We start from the raw sequence: 20,611 nt of genomic DNA on the forward strand, positions 1-20,611 counted from the left end.
AAAAGAGTCTCCATTTACTTGAGACAGACATGGTGAGCATCTACAGAATATGGGTGTGAAATGGCAGCAATGCCTACCAGAAGTGTGTATGTGTGATCACACTACTAATGGCAGATATCAGTCTTGGCTGGCATTCTTCTAATAGGGGTAGAAATTTGTGATTTCAGTGAATGTGATTATGAAATGGTAAGTCTTGTACTGACCCCCTGAGAAAAGCAAGGAAAAACAGCTAATAAAGAATGGGCAGAGAGGCAACAGCCTAATGCTACTGAAAATTACCTATCAGACACTGAGAAAAGTACTTTGCTGTCTGAAGAAAGCTTAGATTTATGAAATGTATACTAATGTTTCCTTATTTTCTTTTGAAGGATCGACGCTTTAACGATGAGATTGACAAACTGACTGGATACAAGACAAAGTCACTCTTGTGCATGCCCATAAGAAACAGTGATGGAGAGATTATTGGTGTTGCCCAAGCAATAAATAAGACTCCAGGAGGTGCCCCTTTTTCTGATGATGATGAAAAGGTAAGGTTACCTTTGCTTTTGCGTACTTTCTACATTTTTTATCTAATTCAGAAGACTTGTCTAAAGAGACTTAATCTAAATAAGTAAATAGTACATCGTGTGTTTATGATACTTTTCTGGAAGTGCATAACAAAGTGTACATTTTTGTTGTTTTCATCAGAAAATAGAAATAAGAAAGAAAAAAAATAGAAAATCCGTTCTGTAAATATCTGAGTTCCTCTGGCTGAAACTTTATCCTATGCAGACTTTTTTATGTAGTAGACCTTGGTAGGAAGACTTTTTTATTTTTCAAAACTTCACGTGTAAGAATTAGTTTGGGGGGGAAACTATCACAGAGATACTCCTAAACTTGCTGATTCTAAAAATCAAGATCTTCTTTTAGTACTTTCCATGGGATAAATGCCTGCAGCATATGCAAAAGAAATTTTATTTTAGAGGAAATTATGCATATACAAAACTGTTCTAAAATACTTGAGACTTACAAATATTTAAGGACAAAAGAGCAGAGAGGATGGGAAGGAACACCAGGTATGTGTATCTTAGGTGGAATTTGGAGAGTAAAGTGAGCTCAAAAGGCAGGAAAGTAGATGTATCTGCAAAGAAGGAACTTGAATTAAAGACAGGGGGAATAAGAAATGCTACTGTTGAAGGCAAATGTATTCAGCTGACCTTGGAGGGAAAATGTATACAAAGCCAAAAAGTGAGTGGGAAAGAGAATGGCATAGGGCAGCAAACTGGGGAGGAACAGAACTGCAACTCCATCAGCCCAGGAGAGAGAAAGGGAATCTACTTTGAGCATGTAATAGGGAACTACTCTTCTGTGTATTGAAATACTGTTGAATCTATTCTTGTGGAAGTGTAGTTACAGGCAGACTTTTCCTCCAAAATTCTCTTTATATTGATTCAAATGCAGTTAATGGTATACACCCTTTAAAATAAAAAAAAATAATTAAGTCCAGTTTTTTATTTCTGCGAGGTGTTTGTGTAAGTGATTTGGCATAGTGGTTTAGACTGGATTACTAACTTTGAATGTAACTCTCAATTTTCAGATGGCACTTCCTCTGAAGTTATGCAGTATTTCTTAAATTCCTTCTTTAGAAGCTATCTAAACTTGCATAACCATAGATTGCTTCTGAGTTACCTTTGATTCTTGAGAATCCTGGACGTTGAATATTGATTTATTAGCAATGTATGCCTCAATGGGTAACTAAATGCAAATTAAACCTTCCCTGAATAGGGGTTTTCAGCACTTCTTTTTATTAGTACTGTCCTTGCAAAGGGAATTTTTTTTAAATACAGCTTTTAACATGGGTCCTACATTTGATTATCATATTATCAACTAGCAAAACAGCTGTGTACATTTGAAATATGTATTACATAAATATTCTGATGTATGAATATTTGATGTGGATGCTGTGTCATTTGCTTTCATTCAGTGACTACCAAATATTTTCTAAAAATCAGCGAATTGTCCATACTTTGTCATCTTCATTTTGTTTTTAGTGATTTATATCACTGTTATAGTTATAAGCCTATATATTATAACTCTTCAAGAATACATTGAATGGGTTCTGACATGTAGATTTTATGGAAAAGTAGATGAGAACATAACCATCATTTTGCCCTGTAATAGATCTTGGATTTGATGAGGCCTGGAAGTCCATGTGCTGCTATTTCAAAACCCAGGCTTGTAAGTTTTTTTCACTCCGTTGGTAATCTAGAGAGCATGATATACCTCAGGAAAGCAAGAGAGCACATACTTTCAGGAGAACTGCCTTACAGGATTAGCAAACAGGTTTTTTTAACCATAATGTCAACGCAGATGTTTATGAGGAAAGGAGGCAGGTGAAAACTGAGAAATCCTCTTCAGAAAAAGAAACCTTTGGTAACCTGAGTATTGAGGTGGCTTGTGCAGAAAAGCCTGATAAGTAGCTGACAAAAGACCTATATGCAGCTTTATGTTGATGTTACAATTTCTGACAATCAGCAGCTTCCAAATGGTTCGAAAATGAAAATGTAAATTAGCAGTCTTTTTCCTGCCCCAGAAACCCTCTCAGAGAAATGTCAGTATCATTTGAGTCTGGCTCTTGTTTGCAAGTCTCGTTCCTCTCTTAGTATTGTGCAAAGAAATTAAAATAATCTGTTGGAGTTTTTTTACAAAACGACAAGACTATATTGTATAATGAAATGTCTCTTGGCGGCACTGCAGTCTTGAGTCAATAGGAAACAAAGACTTATGTTTTCAATTAGAATTAAGTAGATGCTAGCATCATTTTTATGTACTCTTAGTTGTTTTCAGGAAGTTAATAGCAAATAAAATATTTAAGGTTTGAGGATTTTTTAATGCTCTCAAGCTGTAACCAAGTTTATATTTTGCAGTATCTAAAATGGAGTGTTCTATTGCAAAGTTCTTCTGGTTTTGTTTTTCGTGGCAAATTCTCAAGGTTTTCTTTTACATGTTTGACCACAATGTTAAAAGGACAGCACTAAGAACAAATAGAAGTTAATTTTCCATATTTAATATTGTGTCCCGCTGCCAAATCTCTTTTCTCCTTTTGGTGTCAGGGATGTTTCAGTCAATTCATTGTTTAAATGCTGGATTAGATGACAGCCATAAGCATGAGAGAAAAAATGTTCAGTGTCACAATGCATTGTCACCCCAAAATGACTGGCTCAGTTGAACAAACTGATTTTGCAGATTTTCAGTTTGATACAAACAATATTAGAATACCTTTTTACTCATAATAATCATCACTATTACACTATGTTGTGTAAAGGTAACTTTTTGGAAAAATAGTAGGTGATACATTTTTACATGTATTTTGCAAATGAAGAGACCAGTTCATTTGCACAGAAAGAGTAGAAAGATAAAAGCCCTGAACCCTTGGAAAGAACTGTGCACCCAACATGCATTCCCTGTACTGTGCTGAAGACTCAGTTAAGTGTATGTGCTATTTGCTGGTGAGTCATACTTGTTCCAGGACTGGTGAGAAAAGCCTAACACGAGTTTGACAGTCTGTGGTTTAGATTATTGTCTTCCCTTTAGAGTCTTCTGAAATTCAGTGCCAAAACAAGTCTAGTCCTCCATCAGAGAGGCTTAACAAAGAGCAACAGCAGCTCCATGGTCACTTAAATTGGCATCCTGGCTCTCTCTGCCTCCGACATCCTCCTTGTCTGAAAGAAGTGAATTGACTGCAGGAAAAGTACCCAGGGCTGCCATCTCCAATTAACCCCTGCTGGTTTTGCTGAAAACCAGTAGTTTGAACGCAGGGAGACCTGGGAGGAGGAAGTAAGAACTGGATTTGAATGTCTGTGCTCTGTGGATAGTTTTACTAAGAAGTATATATGTCTATAGATTCCAGGACTTATCTGATGTGTATTTGATTTGTGGGGGCTTGAAGATAAGTGTTCTCATGCTCCAACAACTTATTTCTTACATTTCTAATAGCAGCTTTTTGATTATGAATTTTCCAACTTATTATGCTCTTCTTGGTCTGTATTTGTTAAAGCTTAAATATATCCTACATAAGGTCTGCTATAGTGATGAATGAATTCCAGGGATTTTGTTATACCTACTAATTCATTTTCTGTGAGGTTTTGCATGATGAGCTTAGAGTCAATCTGGCAGATAGCAATTTCAAAGTCAGTAAGGAGTAAGGACCATTCCTTTATCTTAGGGAAGTAATCAACTGTAAATAAAGCTAGTAGGAAAGGAAGTGATCCAGAACAGGCAAGCATCTCTGGTTGCTGTGAAAATGATAACTCCAGCTCTGTGAATGTGTGGAATTTACAAAAAAAAAAAAAAAAAAAAAAAAAAAAAAAACAAAAAGAAAAAAAAAGTCACCTGAAAATAATTTATACATCCACTACAAAGGAACATGAGAAACAAATCAGATGAAGAATTTGCATGTTCTATATATTGCAGTATGTGACAACCTCCTGCTAATACCTATCTTGGTTCTCTGGCATGGCAGTGAGACTCCAAAAGCTATTATTTAAAAATGGCACAATCCTCAAAGGTATCATGTGGCCCATATGTCACTTACCTCCCAGTACAAGAAACAAATTTGCTGAAAGAAGACTGAAAATAACGATGACATTTGAAGGATGAAGGTGCTGAAGCACCACAGCTATCTAGGAAAACTCTAATGGTCTATTAGGCACACTTCTCGAAAAGTACTTGCTACACAAATCTAAATTAAAATAAATCACAGTAACTGAACTGTCTTGCTGGGGAGTTTAAAGCAATTTGCCACTAGGATATTTGCTTTATCAAGGCAGTTTAACACCACTGGTGTGCAACCAACAGCACAAAATGACTGCCATGACAGACATTTGCATGGACTTCTTTCAGTCTTGTATACATTCAGTCATGCTTTCAAGTTAAGCTGAAAGTCTAGATTTCTTTTTAATTATAGAACTCGAAATGTACTCAAAACTTGACAAAAATTTGCCTATACCAGTACCTCTGTTTTGAGACTGGTAGTCAATATTTGAATTGGACATCCTTATCTCTGAGGTATGTAAACCTGCCTAAGATGTGTTGCAGGGATATTTCAGTGAGTAATTTCACAATTATAAGCTGCACCATTTTGACTAAAATTTTGGTCCGAACCCAAAGTGAGGCTTATAATCAGGTGCGGCTTATACATGGACAAAGAACAAAAAGTTGCTGTTTTAGTTTGGAGGACAGGTGTCTGCTGAGAAAGGCAGGAGCTTATCTTTAAAGTGGAGAATGTAAACCCCCTTCCTCCAAATTATTATAATTTTGAAATCAAGGGGCTTTCAGGCAAAAATATGGGAGTTTTTACTAGGGAAATTAAAATAGAAATACAGTACTACAAGGAAACAAACTCCAAACCCTGACAGAGTCAGAGTACAACCTGACACCCCGTCAGGCAGGGTGTTGGTAGCAGTCCCATTAAATGGTGGCTGCATCCTCCTGCAGTGACAGATGTGATTCAGTTGGAGCAATGCTCCTGTAGAAGGTGCAGTTTCCCTCCAGAGGTCCAGTGGTGATGTGGAGAAATCTGGTTTTCCTCTGGAGTCCAGTGGAGAAAGGGGCTCCCTTAGTGTCCCAAAACCTCTGTTTTTATCTTGGTAAGAAATGTTGGGCTCTTCCCCCTGGCTGGAGCAACTTCCAATGGGATGCAGTAATTTTATCAGTCACACAGTGGGACTCAATGGCCATTAGCAGAAAATGACTCACTGGAGGAAGGATAGGTTGTGAAAAGATAGAGAACAATGCCCTGCTTGGTTTCAATGGATGGCCCATTAGCAGAATATCTGCTGTGGAGATAAGGATCACTGCCCCCACCCTCAACAGATGGTGATAGAACAGATACCTTTTATCACACTCTGTATTGTATCATGCGGCTTATAATCAGGTGCGGCTTATAATCGTGAAATTACTGTAAATGTTTATTTTCCTGGACTTTGTAGCTGTATGTTTGTGGTACATATTACACTAAATTCTTGATACTTGCCTGATGCCTCTAGATGTTATCATAAAACAAATAACCAAATGGTCAGATTTGGTGTCAGGAAAGGTTTCCTCTACTGAAGACAAATGGTCATGCAGGTTTTTATGTGGGGACTGGAGTTTTGTTCTTACCTTCCTTACTCTCCCTATTACACAAGACATCTGGATTCTTTCTGCAATTGCCAGCAGGAATCTGAACCTGATGGTTCTTCCTGTATTGTCTGTGCTTGTATCTTCTTAATTAATATGGAGAGACTTGAATAAATAAGAGCTCTTAACTGTAAACCTTGACTGTCATTTGGCTAATATTTGTAGTATTTGACTCAGAGCTCACTAAACTACGTGAAAGAATCTCTGCTGATTTAATGGGCTTTTAAAAATCAAACTTCTGCTCCTTTCTAACATAAGAACACTTAATTAATGCAGACCCCCAATTCTACTCATGAAGCTTAAATTCATCCATGTCAGATCACTGATAAGAGATGGGTTAAGGAGCAGTTTTAGCTCCTGTTGCTTCCACTGGAGGAGACAGGTTCACAGTCGACTGTGCTGCTTTCCTTCATGCTTTGTTCACTCATATTATCAAAAATTGCTTTTACTAATTATATCCCTGTTTGAAAAAATCCAGAGGAGGGATGAGGATAGCTCATATATTCAGAGACATGAATTATGAAGCATTCAGTGGTACCTTCAGTCTAAATCTTACTAAGAGAAATGCTGGGTATTCCTGCAGATTCTGAAACATAGAAATAGCCCTGGAGCTTGTGTTCTGTTTTTTCCTCTCGTTAGTATTCACAAAGCATTGCAGTAGGAGAAAGGAGCCCACATCTCTACTGGTCAAACACAAGAACAACTTCTCAGGAAGACTGGTAATGCAACCAAATGCCACGATCATGGAAGCCTTTGTGCAGCCATACTACATTATTCAATCAGAAGCAGAATAAATTTTTCAACAGGAAGCCTAAAAAAAGCCAAGAATTCTGCAGTTCTGATGGTAACTGTCAGACACCTTAGTAACTAGAAAGGGTGATGTTAATATTATATTTTTTTATTAATAGATTTTTCATTTAAAAGCTTGGAATACCAAAGCAACAATAATACAAAGGCTCGGGAGGATTAGAATTTTGTTTGCTACATCTGTCATCAGAAAGAAAGCCTGGGGGTCTTGAAAGCTATGATGTGTACTTGTGTTACAGTGTAACTCTTAGCTACTGTCTATATATAAGGAATTGATTAGAAAAGCCAGTTTTTGTTGTTTGTTTGTTTGTTGGTTTGGTTTTGGGGCTTTTTTTTCTGGGGGAAACCCTGTTCTTCCATTACCTAAGGAATAAAGTTTTTACTTTCAGCTGTCTTTTGATCAGATAGCTTATTAGAAAAATCTTGTTTGCTTGAAGTGAAATCTACACTGGGGCCCTGTTACAAAAGCATGTAAGAGGAAAACTTTGTGGTCAGCAGCTGGTGAAGCCTTTATTTCTGACAGTTACTGGAGATGTGCCCTGTGGGCTGGATGGGAGAACCAGGTCCCTAGTGAAGTGTTTTCTGAACTTCTGTCAGTCTATTCAGCGCTCCCTAGCTGTTCTTCATAATAACTTCAAGGCTTGATATACTTTTAGAAAATAGCATTTTGCATCTCCTGTGAATTGCCTATCTTTCCTGAAGCAGAATGAAATGTTCATACAGCAGTTCCTGCCATCAAAAGTATTTCCCTCTGGAATAGTAATGCAGAGCCTATCTGTAGCTATAGGTTACATGATAAGATATTGGAAACTTCTTTGCAAATAATTTTGCTAAAAATTAAGTCAACCTCTGACCTTCAGCAAGTTAACACAGGCTTAATAAGAAACTGTAATTAAAACAGTATTGTTGTCCTAACACTGATTCACAGTATCCCCTTGAGCAAATCAGTTTAGAGTGATCTCTCTTCTGAAACATAATTCTAAAAACAGCATTAGGCGGTTCCATATGCGCTATCAGATTTTCAGTTTTAAGTATTCTTACTTTATAATAAAGAAATAATTTTCCTTTTTTGTCTCAGTCTGAGCTTTTGAAGCCTTGTTGACTGCTTCCTTTGCACGTAACATCCCTTATTTGAACAGATCTGGTTAAAAAACACCAAACAATTTAAAAAAAAAAAAATCTGTTTCAGCAGTTTGTTTAATAGTCCCAGCTTTGCATATAATACTTTGCATCTCTGTCCCAGCTTTACCTATAGTGTTTCTCACTCCCATGAAAATTGTACTACCCTGCTGTCTTTGATTGATTTACAAAAGTGTAGCTGCTCTTTAACTGGCAAACTCCTGATTCTGCATTAGAAGGGATTCAGCCCTCCTCCATGCTATTTTTGCAATTGTCCACCTGAGAAATTCCTGTCTGCATCCCAGCAGCTGGAGTATGTAAGCAGCAATATAGCTGTAATGCCTGTTCAGAGGATGCAGCAATATGTTTCCCCTGTACCTGGGAAATAGCTGTTTAAATCCATGGCCACAAATGAGCAAAATTCTTGTCCTTGTCTTTCATGGGACCTTTCTCTGTCAGCAGCTGAAAGCAAATGCCTGGAATAAGGCAAGCATGAGATGGTATTTCTCTCATATAGCCCACCAGTGTATGGTTATTTGCAGCTCAGGACCAGCCATGGTATCTTTGTATCTAATAACACCCCAGGGATTTTCTGCTTAGGAATTTATTCAGGCATTTCTTGAAGCAAGAAGAGTTATAACTTTCACAATATCCTGCACATTGTGTGAAGAACTGCCATGTGACTTCAATTAATTTAATGTTACTCCTTCTTGTTTTGCTTTTAGTGAACAGAGTGAAAAGTCATTCCTTATACGTTTTCATCCCAGTTGTTTTGCCCTAAAAATCTTCACCAGTTCCCACCTGGTGTAGAAGTTTTTTCTGTAGTCATCTGTTTGCTTTGGCAGGAGGGGTGCCTGCTCCCCAAAACCCCTGGTCAGTGCCTCGTCACTGCTATGACCATTGGTACTTTTCATGTCTGGAGAAGCACAAGACATTCAAACCAATTTTTTTACACTTGAGCCTGAAAAACCAACAACCGCACTTTTCTTCGTGTTTTAAAACTACCTTTTGTGATGCCCAGAACTGTTTCTGAAAGCCTGGGCATGTCTTCATTGCTTCTGCTGTCATCTTGCTGTCACTGCATTACCATAAAAAAAAGTTTTGTTTGTTCCTTAACTTTTTTGGTTTTTTGTTCCTTCATTTTGTTGATTGTTAATTTTAGCAAAAACTGTCTGTTCATATGAAAGATTCCAGAGCTCACTGAATTGCTCTGGATGTTGTGTTTTTAATTCAAAAACCCCAACCTACAATAAAGCGTGAAAAACATGCTATGTTAATAGCATCTAATAACATGTAATGTTACCAGTAACATGACTCAACAAAATTAAGAGTTACTGAGCTGCCAGATTACATGTTCTAGACTAGAGCTCACTGAAATCATGAAAGCTAAAGTAGTTTAACCATTAATGATAACAATTTTGTATCTCTTTCATAGCTGGTGAGCACTAAACTAGGGTTAAAACATTATGATGATTTTTGTAGTTGAAATGTTGTTGGAAGTGTAGGAGAATTGAACCACATTGTTCATAGTAGTGAATGGTGGTCAGAATTTCAGGCAGGAAATTATGCAGTACACTTCAGGTAACCCTTAACAGGTTTATCAAACTGTATTTAGAAAAATGTTTCCTGTGAACAGCACACTGAGAGGGGCGGGGCACCAGGAAGAATGCTTAATTTAACAGCACTTTGTGAAAATCTCAGAAGGACCCTTAACTGTTAATTTGGTCTCTGGGGAACCTTATTACTCAGAATAATTATCTACATATATTTTTAGTGAAAAAAAACAATATTTATACGGCAGCTATTAAGACTAAAGTCTTTGGACTAAACCTGGCATAGATTTAACCTTAGTATTAATTTGCTGGCAATTTGATGTCCATGTGATAGAATGGGTAAAAACAATCCTTGTTTTTTTCTCTTTCTGTTTTTTGGGGTGGAGTTTGTGTTGGGTTTTGGGGTGTTTTTGTAAGAAAAAGCTTTTGCTGTATAAAAACAGACTAGCATTTTGCAAAGCTGGTGTCATGGTTACAAAGCAAATTCATTGATAATAACTCTCCAGTGTTGTGGTATGGTTTTAGTGCCAAAGAGCAATGGGTTTGTGGCTATCCAAGAGCTGAGGATGTCCCAACTGCCATGTGGTGAGTGTCGGTGGGATATCTTATAGGACAGCAGGGTCACGTGTTGTGGTCAGAGCTGGAGCAGCCCTGCAGACTTGCTCCACTGAGCAGAATAGCTGTGAATATGGTACTACTCCCTGCTAAGGAGAGGAGGCTTTGAAAGGGGGAAGCTTGCCAAAACATGTTACCATAAACACAATCTCAATTTTCTTTTTCTGTCACACCAAGTAGAAAATATTGCTAGTGGGGCCTGTGTACTTACTTCTGTGCTTGAATCACAAAGGTTGGTTATCTGCTCTAGCCTAGGGTTTCAGGGCTTCCTCAACTTTACACTTTAAGTCATGAGCTTTTAATCCTGAATGTCCAGAAACTTTGATTCTCAGCGGTGGCAGTTTGTTGCTACCCTACTGGACATGCACAGCAGCTGAAATGTCACCTCTATAATACAGCTGTTTCAAGGGCAAGCTCTGATCCCTAGTCTCTTAAACAATATCAAAGAATTCTAAACTTCAAGAAGTTGGTAAAATTAGAGCAGTGAAGATGTGGATGACTTACAAAAGCTGAAGTCTGCCTGCAGAAGTGTTAAACCAGCAGATTGACAAGAAGCTTCTCACTAATGAATTAGAGCAACTCCATTTAACCTATGTTTTGGGAAAGCATATAATGTAGAGACAGTAGTTTGCCCTATAAGTGGAGAAATTACCTCTGGTTTTGTGTGATTTCATGAATATCTGACCACTGGGTGATGAACTCAGTAGCTGCTGCCAGACCAGGCAGTTCATATAGAAAAGGAAAGCATTTTATTTTTCTGACGTGGATTTTGGGAAATCACCATGCATAGGAAACAGATGCCAGTCCAGTGAGATATGAAAAGCCACCATAAAAGCCTGCAGGAATGAGCTTGAGTCTTTTATGTGCTCAGCTATCAGTTTGAAGTTGTTGCATTAATGCTTTTCTTTTAGAAGAATAAAGAGGTGGGGGCTGTTGGTTGGTTGGGTTTTTTTTCCCCTCAACATATTGCAGCTTTTAACATTCTTTAAAAATTACATTTCTATTTTAAAATTAAATTCCATTCTCAGAGTAGGAATGGTGAGAAACTTATTTGATAAGCCTCTGAATAAGGAGGATTCAATAAAATGAATATGAAAATGAGATCATGCTCCTTGCTGATGTCATACCTCAGTAGTACATCCTGAATATTAAAACAAAACACTGCAATTATTGTTTCATCAGGTACTTAGACTTTCTTTTAATGAAAACTGAACTAGAGATGAATAATCAGAATTGATTCTAATTTAATTTTATTATAATATGCATGGCCTTCTGTTTTGCATCTGCTGTCAGTTTTGTGGATTTTATTAGAATAGATATGTCAAGTCAGATACTAAGATCTATTTTTGATTATATAAAAAGATTAAATGTTAGATGCTTGTAGTAGAATGTGATGTTGGAGCAGGAAGTATCTAACTGTTAAAACAGTATCTCATGAATATTTTTAAACAGAACCTGCTTTTTTGGCATAGTTGCTATACTTCTGATGGGAAGTTACACTGAGACTTTATATAAATATAATTGTGAACACTTGAATATAACTGTGAATCATGAAAGTGAGTATCAGGAACAATAACTGGAACATTGTGTATCTGGATGTATCTTTTACAATGGCAGAGTTACAAGAGCAGACCGTGTTAGGTTTTTTTCTTTAATGGAATTATTTTGCATTTCCTTTTCTCTCAATATTTTAATTTTGTGAGTTGATTCTGCTTTTCTTGGAGGACAGAGGTCTCTGCAGCAGCTGCTGCTGTCAGTATCTGCTGCCATGCCTAATGGCATGGCTATAATTCTCCTGTTAGTATGATACTGGGACTATTCAATTAATACTCAAATCTGTGGTCTTGTGACTGTACTTTTGCGGTAACCAGAGCTGCATGCTGATACCTTATCACTTTCATTTGTCACAGAATAAAAACCCAAACAGGAATGGGCTGTTTGTTAAATAGCACGTAAAAGCACATGTAGGGATACAGACAGTTACCACTTTAAGACAGGTTTTTGCAACAGGGAGAGAGGAAGTGGAGGCAGGAAAGGACAGAGCTGAGGGAGTGAAAAGCTGTGGCAGACCGAGGCTGAAGACACAGAGACAAGTGATGGAAAGCATCCTGCGCTCCTGTGCTTGAGGCTCGCACTCGTGCGCTACCAGAAAAGGGTCTCACCCCCTCTAGTGGCATGCAGTCCTCTTTGGTGGTGAGGATACCACAAACTCCAGTGAGCACATACAGCTAGAGCAGGGGCTCCCAAAGATAAGGGGTGACTCTCCTATAACTCCATGTTTCTGCTATTTTTGTACGCTGTTAGTACGGCAGCACGTTTTGTAAGCGTTCATTAAGCATAAATGGAGTTAGCCATCCTTATGGTGCTTGTGCACTTTGGGATAGACATCACTCCGTCCGAGCGCAGCCCGGCTGTAGGCTGGGCAGGCTGCCCGTGTCCGCAGCTCTCCGGGTGCAGCCGGCTCTTTATTAACCCTTGCGGGGTGGGAGCGCTGGGCGCTGTCCCCGCTGCCAGCCCAGCCCGCCCGCAGTGCCATCAAGTGGATGCCGGGCACTACAGCGCCTCGAGCTCCTTATCCCTTCTTACTGCCCCCAAATCCTACTGAACCCAGCTTCACTTACCCGCACTTCTGAGTCTATCACCCACCTAGGAGAGGTTTCTCGCGTCTGCCCTAAATACTGAACAAATAATGTTTGCTATTTCTTTGTCCCGGCTTTGTTGTGTAGCCTCAGACCTTATTTGCCTTCCACTTTCAGCGTTCTTCTGAGACTGACAAGATGAAGAGACTTTAAGTGTGCTTCAGGTATCATCACCCAAAAATAGTCTTATGGCTACCTGATCCAAGAAATGGCTTGCACTCAATAGCTGTCTCCCTGCTTGTCCATAAAGTTATCTAGCATCTCTGCATGTATTGGTGCTTCAGCCTAGCAGTATCATCAATTATTAAAAATTGAACATTTCCTTTTATTACATGCTGGAAGTGGCTGAACATTTTCTGACAGAATATTTTTTCAGTGACTTACAGCTTTATCACATTTTAGATGTTTGAGGTGAATGTTTGGGTATTTTTCCTCAAGAAGAAACTCCTTTGAATATTGCCTTTTTTGTTTTAGTGTATTCAGAATATTTCTTTTTTTCTCAGGCTGTTTTTGAAAATATTTTCATTGTCAAGCTATTGGACATGAAAGTTCTGGAAAAGAATTCTTGGCTGTGAGCTGGGATATACACAGCTTGGGTACTGTGAAAAGCCCAACACTGTTCATGTGGTTTTAAAAAGCATTTTTTTCTTTTAATTACATCTTCAGAACTTTTTCATTCTGCTTGCTACTTTATGGCTCATTCTACATCTCTCTCGTTTTTCTCCTCCTACTTCAACCAGCTGCATCACCATTCTTGCAACAAGCAATGTTGTCTTCCTTCAGCATATTCCCTTTTATCCTGTTGCCATGCTTTTGCTAGCATCTCTCTTTCTCCTTACGCCTTGTGCAGATGGTAGTATTTGTGACAGAGGTAAGAGTCTCAATAGATTTGCTATTTGATAGAATTCATGTGTCACTTCTCATTCAAACGCTGAACAAGTGTTTGGTGGTGACAAAAAGTCTTTTGGCTTTATAACAACTTCTGCATGTTCAAAATGCTACACAGTAAAGAAATTCTTCCTCATATTCACATGGAACTTCCTGTGGATCAGTTTTCTGCCCCCTGCATTTTGTCCTGTTGCTGGCACCACTCAACTCTCTCAGACTTTTCTTGTAAAAGAGGTGCTCCAGTCTTCTAATCAGTGAACCCCTCCACTGGACCTGCTCCAGGATTTCCATGCCTCTCTTTACTGAGGTGCCCAGAACTGGACACTGTAAAAGAGTGTTCTTCATTTCACATTGCTCAATGGAATAGAAAGTGCATTAATAATGTGCATGTGATCATTTCAAGTGTTGGGCTAAACCTTAAAGTCAGCAGCTTTAATCACTGGGCTCTTCATGTGTTGATAGCCACGTGAAGCAATTAGGCTCCCTTATGGAATATAAGGCTCAAGTCAGCAGATGTCCCCAAACTGATGTGCACTTGTCACAGCAGAAAACAGAGAAAGTTACGTGGTATGTGCCTGTATAAGCAGAAATAAGAGAGGTTTGTGGGCATATACAAGGGAGAAGTAGCAGGGCAGAGAAAGATAAGTTTTTGTCTGAAGGCTAACTCAGAGGGTTAGCACTTAGAGCAAATATGTGCTCGTGATTATTTTCTTCTTGGTTCAACCTGCTGAGACTTAATACACTTATTATATAAAATAACATTGCTTCAAAGCAATATCTACTGCTTTAGTCTAGTAATGATACCAGTTTGTAGTCACAACTGTGCTAAATGGACCTGAAGAGTGTGTGTAAGTGACCTAAATCAGTGTGTAAAATTCAGTACTTCTATCAAAATATAGATATTAAATCTGTATCTGTTTAATTGTCTCATGATCAAAAATATCTCCTCAATGAAACAAGTCCAATCTCAACTCACGTATTTGAAGCTTCCCCATGCATTTCTACAAATTGCAGAAGTTTTGGTGGTAGCCATTCATGACCTGACTCCTGCCTTCAGAAATCCAAAGAGTATAAAATGACCTTTGACATTTCTTTTGCACTTACAGGAACATGGAAAGTACCAGTTTGCTACTGATTTTGTTAGTTTATAAATTCAAGTGCAACTTAGGTGGGGGTTTTTTGTGAAGAATGTAAATGGGTGCTGAACATATCAGCAGGAAATTAATTTTTATATTCAAAATGAAGCTTTGTGGGTATTTGTGTATTTATTGCAATCAGTCTGGTAGCTCTGGTGGTAATGAGCCTGTTTAGTTATGGTAGGAACTGTAACATTTGTCATCACGTAAACCACATGTCTGCAGGATGACTCTGGAAGTCCTGATTTTCAGCATGCTTGGCCACATAACTGGACTGGACACTGGCACATTTTGACACAGAAATTCATGGTTTCTGTTTCCTTTGACTTTATGGCACTTCATTTCCCAGCTGTTAGCATCTGAACATAGTATAACTTTACAGAGGTATCTCCTCCCAATGAGACCTAAGAGCAGTGTAACTGCTACTCTTAGTTCCTAAAAAAGGGAAATATTGATGTGCTTTCTCAGCTGCAGGACAAGGAGAAGGTCTGGTATCTCTGAAGTGGAAGTCTGCAACCCACATTGGTAGCTAACACAGAAAACAAGCATTGCCTGTCCAGTGCCTTGGCTGTCCCTCACTACAGAGAAACTGAGGGAGAAAGGAAAGACTGCTTTGGGAACAGGGAAAAATTAATTGTTGTTACAAACAGATTTATTAATCAAGAACTTAAAATTACATAGTAGTACATGGGAGCAGGAGAAAAATCTGGTTTTCAGTGAAGATTTCTTAGGAAATGAAAACATGTTCTTTGTACTTTTATGGTGATTTGATGGTGCCTGGAAATCTTCTACTGATGTTCGTTTAGAATGGCTTGCAGTAACCCTCCAGGTCACTGGCAGAGCTGAGAAAGAAACCACAACATTCTTGACTGTTTATTTCTGTGTGACCTGGCTACTGGATCTAATCTTCTCTTCCATTTAAAAGAGACAAAACAATTGTATGCTGATTATATTCTGAGGGAAATGGTGACTTTGGAGGCAACATAACCCTAGCTATCATGAGGAAAAGTGAATTGTTGAATTTGATTAAAGGAAATTAAGAACTCAGTGTATTGTTGAGTAGATAGCAGAGTATTTGGAGATAAGTAAAGCTACTCTACCCAGTTGTTCAAGAAGAGTCCCTTAGAGCAACGAGGGATTGTGACCTGCCGGGTTTGTCTGGGGAGAGGGTATAAAGGCACTCCAGGCTTTTAGGCAGGATTTGTTAGCAGTTCCTGCAGCAGGCCAGCAGGAATGTGCCCTTTAGTGCTTGTGGGGCCCTGTGTGCTGTTCTGCACAAGTGGCACTGCTCAGCTGCCAGCGAGATCATGTGACACTGCTGCCGGTGCAGAGACTGCCCGCCAGCCACATGCATGAAAGCAAATAAAATCAGAAATACTCCTGTGCTCTGGAGCCTCCTTTCCCCATCAGTATGGATTTGGTTTTTGGCTTTCCATGAATCTGCACAGAGGTGAAAATGGATAGATGGGGAAGGAAGAAGCAGCAATGCCACAAAAGCCTAGTTCTTAGACCAGGAGCTGTGAGAAACAGGACATTGAAAAAGTGTATGTAGGGTTTTTTTTGGTTTTTTGTTGGCTTTTGGATATTTTTCCCAGTTGTTTGGGTTTTTTTTTTTTCTGAGGGGTTTTTAAATCTTGCTTTTTTCCCCCCCAGCATATAAAATTAGATTTACAGTTACAATTTAAAATGATCTGTTTTCAGAATCGATAGTCTTTGCAGCAAGCTCTTTATTTATAAAATGCCTTAGGCAATCTATATAAGGATATGGAGCTCTTTGATTCTTTGGATTTGATAGTACTGCACCATCTATTGGTCTTTTTCAGTGAAATCAATTTATGCTTTGCGTTCAGTTCCTAAAAACACCATAAAATTCACTGTGACACAGGTACTGGTAAAAATTCTGTCACAAAAAAGCAGCAAGAACAAATCCCACTTACAAGACTGTGCAGTATTTCAGGACAATTGACAGGCCGACCTGCAGAATTCACCAATTCTTGGGCCACTCTAGTTCCATGAGTAAAGAAAATACTTTCCTTATGGAAGTAGTGAATTTCTTACTATTAAAAAAATAATACCTAATGAATTATAGATATATTTTATTTTGAGAACTATTAGATAAATTAGTTGCTTCATAAGCAGAGATGAAGTTGAAAATAATTTTGAGAAGAGAATAAACTGAAAAAGAAGACAGAAAAGATAGAAAAATGAGTGGGTGTAAGAACTGCAACAAGACAGAATGCATATCAAACAATACTCTAAGAATGATAGTTTGTTAAGCAGATAAGAAATATTGGGAGTTAGGAAAATATTAAAATTCATGGAAAGGGAAAAATGCAGAAGGAGAGCAAATATGGACAAATGTGCAGTGAACTGAATTTGAATTTTTTTTGTTGCACTTCTACTCAGCTGTAAGAAGCAAGGGTGCATGACCCAGGGCACTTCCCTGATCAGACAGCCTTGCCTTGGTGAGTATTCACTGCTTGATTAATTTCAACTTGTGCAGTACAAAATTATGGAGACAAAAAAAGAGCAAACCTACTCAAACCTGAATCAAATCAAAGAACACTGTTCTATTCTTGCACTTTTTAGTAAATTATCTATGAGCAGAGTATAGCCTGTATGATAACAGGAAATAGTTTTCCTGTTATTTCTGTACCTTAAAGACTAGGTATTCTTACTCAGTTTGTCAAGTATTTTAACCTCTGGTACTACAGAATCAAGGTAGATTAACTCTGATACTACTCTGATACTACTTAAGGGCTAATTAACTAGTTAAGTGGAAACAAAGCCTTACTTTGCTGAGTGATCTGTGCAAGTTTAAAATCATTTGGCCCTTATTGAACTGCTAATAACATAGGCAGAAGCAAACCCTTTACATCAGTAAATCTGCACCAAGAAAGACAGCAGCATATTGATTTCTGAACACAGCTCAGCCACCTGAAATCAAATGTTCTCTAGTGTGCAGTTCAACAGCCATATTAATATTAATACTTCAGAGTTTTTCTTCTGAGGTACACAGTGAGAAGTGTACATAAGTATGCCCATGGAAGAACCTTGTGTTGCTGGAATAAAAATGCATGTCTGTAAGTAACAGACTTGCTTATATGCCTGATTTTCTGTATAACGGCTTACTTTATTTTATTTTCTTTCCCCCATTTAAACAGTTTCTTTTAGATACACAATCACTTCAAGATTCAAAACATTACATGATTTTCAGAATTATGGGGCAGGATGCTGTGTGCTTACTAGGCATGAGATTAGTATCTTTGAAAATTTACACTGCAGCAGATGACTGTTCTATCTCTCTGGGGATGCAACCCATTGTATGTTTCATAATACTCTTCTCACTGAGAGGTCATTTAGGCAGTTGTTCTGAACTGCTTTTCTGCGCTCTTCACCAAGTTGCCTCAAAGAAAGAAAGGAATACAAACGGCCTCATGTGAAGCTATAGGAAAAACAGTTCATGGCACTTGCAGATGTAGGAGACAGAGATATGTAATTGGTACCAAATGCTGATGCTTCTACAATCATAGCTAGCAAAAGCTTGACCACTGTGGAAGAGTGTCTGAAGGTAGAGAATGTAATGTGAAAATTTAAGTACTTTTCTGGACCAGTGAGTGAAACATTGCAGACAAGACTATAATCATAAGCTTGGGGCAAGCATATTTTTGCTAGAATAAAATAGTTTGCTTTGTTTGGGATTTTTTTCCTAAAGTCTGCAATATGTATAAAACACTTCAAGTATAAAACACTGCTATAAGAAATAATTGCAGTAGCTGCTGTGAGAGAAGATAGGATGGGGTTTTTCTCTGTGTGTGGGACCTTGGAATCCTGTGCTTATCTTGCAGCCCTGTGAAAAGTAGCACGTTACCACATCAAATCCATACAAAACTGCAAGATAAAAATGCAATGTGGGTTTTATCAGGGAGAAGCTGTATCCAGTTTTCATGGCTCCTCAAAGGCGGGCGAACTCAGTGTCCCCAAATTGTCTGTGCTGCACAGACAAGCACTTTAGGTAAATAATGACTGGTATAGTTAGACCGCCAGAATTCGGCAGTGCCGTTCCAGTTTATAAATAACTTTGTCTAGAAATCAGATAGCAGCATGTGCAGGTGTGAGTCATTAGTGCAGGAGACACAATGATGTGTGGAAAAAGCATGGCTCACATCCAAACCAGCCCACACACTTTCATCAGCCCCTTGAAGTCTGCAGCACAGAAAATAAATTTTTCACATCAGGATGCTGAAGCCCACCCAGACTTAAAACTCAAAGGTGCAGTAATATGGAATACAGTGCTTCTCCCAGTACCTTGTTGATCAGTCATGCTCAAAAGGCAGTTTTTTAAGTCATTAATTTACTGAGTTAATTACCACAATTTTGATTAACATGCACAAATGTGTGTCTCAGCTGCTTTCTGTAAATCATTGTTTTAGAACATGTAAGTTCTAAGGAATTAAGAAAGTATCCAAATTATTATTTGATTTTCTTTTTAAAATTTCATAAGTTGAAACTGGAAACAATTAATGATGTTGACCTCCTTGGTTGCAGGGCTAATGGATGGTGTAATGAAGATATCAACTAATATCAAAATAATTTTTAGGGTAAGGTGCTGGTTTCAGAGAGAATTCAAAGGAAAGAAAAAATGAGCTTTTAGTTCAAGAACATGCCTGATTTAGTTTTTAACTGGTTTGGCAAATTTTATCCTTTCAAGGCTTAACTTAAGCGGAAAGGGGATACCCTGAGTGCTGATGCCAAGTGAGGGTCCTCAGCAAAACAACTGAATTTTCAAACAGAATTCAAGTTATTTTTATAACTAAAGTTTAAAGACAGAAGTAAGTGAATCCTTTTTTATATGAAAGCACATTTCTGTCCTAAAACTGGTAAGTTTTCAATACACCAGATTGAATAGTTGTTTATCTTCATAAGTTGCACATTTTACTATTTGTTGGACAATCTTTTTTGCCATATGTCTTCTTTTTCCTATTTTTGCAGTGAAGTAAAGAGAGAAAACTGAAGCACAAGTTTGGATCACTTTTTCTAAAATATTGAGGTTAGGTCTTACCAAAAGGCACCATATATTTTTTTGCATACTGTCAATGAAATTACAGTTAGGATTCAAAATTCTGTGCAGAGATTAGAATCTCCTTTCATTTTTCTGTTGGCACATTCTTGTGCATGGACTAAACAGTGAAATGTGGTGTTTGGACATCCTGGTAGACATAGAATATAATTACAGAAAAAGCAGGGAATATCAAACCATTCAGGCTGTATTAAAAATTACCTGGTTCCACAGAAATTCTGTTAGTATTTATGCTCAGTTTCTTCTGACTGACATCTGCCAGGAAATTAAAAAAATTTAATGTCAGCCTGCCTTCAGTGAAATTAGTGCAGCCAGAGCTGATTAAAAATGGCCTGAGGAATCAACCACCTTTCCACATTTTTAAAGACAAAATTCTGTAAATTGCAGCCATGTAAACCCAAATAAAGTTGACAGAGGTATAACTGCAGGCTCACAGTAATGTAAATCTGAGCGCTATTTGGCTCAGCTACTTTTATGCTATTGTTTCTTGAAATTGTGTTCACAATAAAGGAGAGGTAATATATAATTGCTCAACATACTTTTCTATAAATAGTTTTATTAAGAGAGCAGTTCAGGAATTTTTCTTTACTTTGTGACAGTCTTTCAAAATCTCAT

The 20,611-nt window shown here is 38.0% G+C and overlaps 1 protein-coding gene across 3 annotated transcripts in view; it reads left to right on the plus strand.

The window, feature by feature from the left end:
- PDE11A (phosphodiesterase 11A) overlaps positions 1 to 20,611 on the plus strand; it is a 114,262-nt gene that overhangs the window by 13,993 nt on the left and 79,658 nt on the right. For 2 of the 3 annotated variants that reach the window (XM_033064714.1, XM_033064711.1), the window contains exon 2: positions 369 to 527. In XM_033064714.1, the coding sequence (XP_032920605.1) occupies positions 432 to 527 (96 nt within the window). In that variant the 5' untranslated portion in view covers positions 369 to 431. Of the gene's footprint in view, positions 1 to 368; positions 528 to 20,611 lie in introns of those variants that run through there. The other variant, XM_033064713.2, reaches the window with a different exon arrangement.

The sequence above is a fragment of the Catharus ustulatus genome, chromosome 7 (assembly GCF_009819885.2).
Source record: "Catharus ustulatus isolate bCatUst1 chromosome 7, bCatUst1.pri.v2, whole genome shotgun sequence".
NCBI classification, from domain to species: Eukaryota; Metazoa; Chordata; class Aves; order Passeriformes; family Turdidae; genus Catharus; species Catharus ustulatus.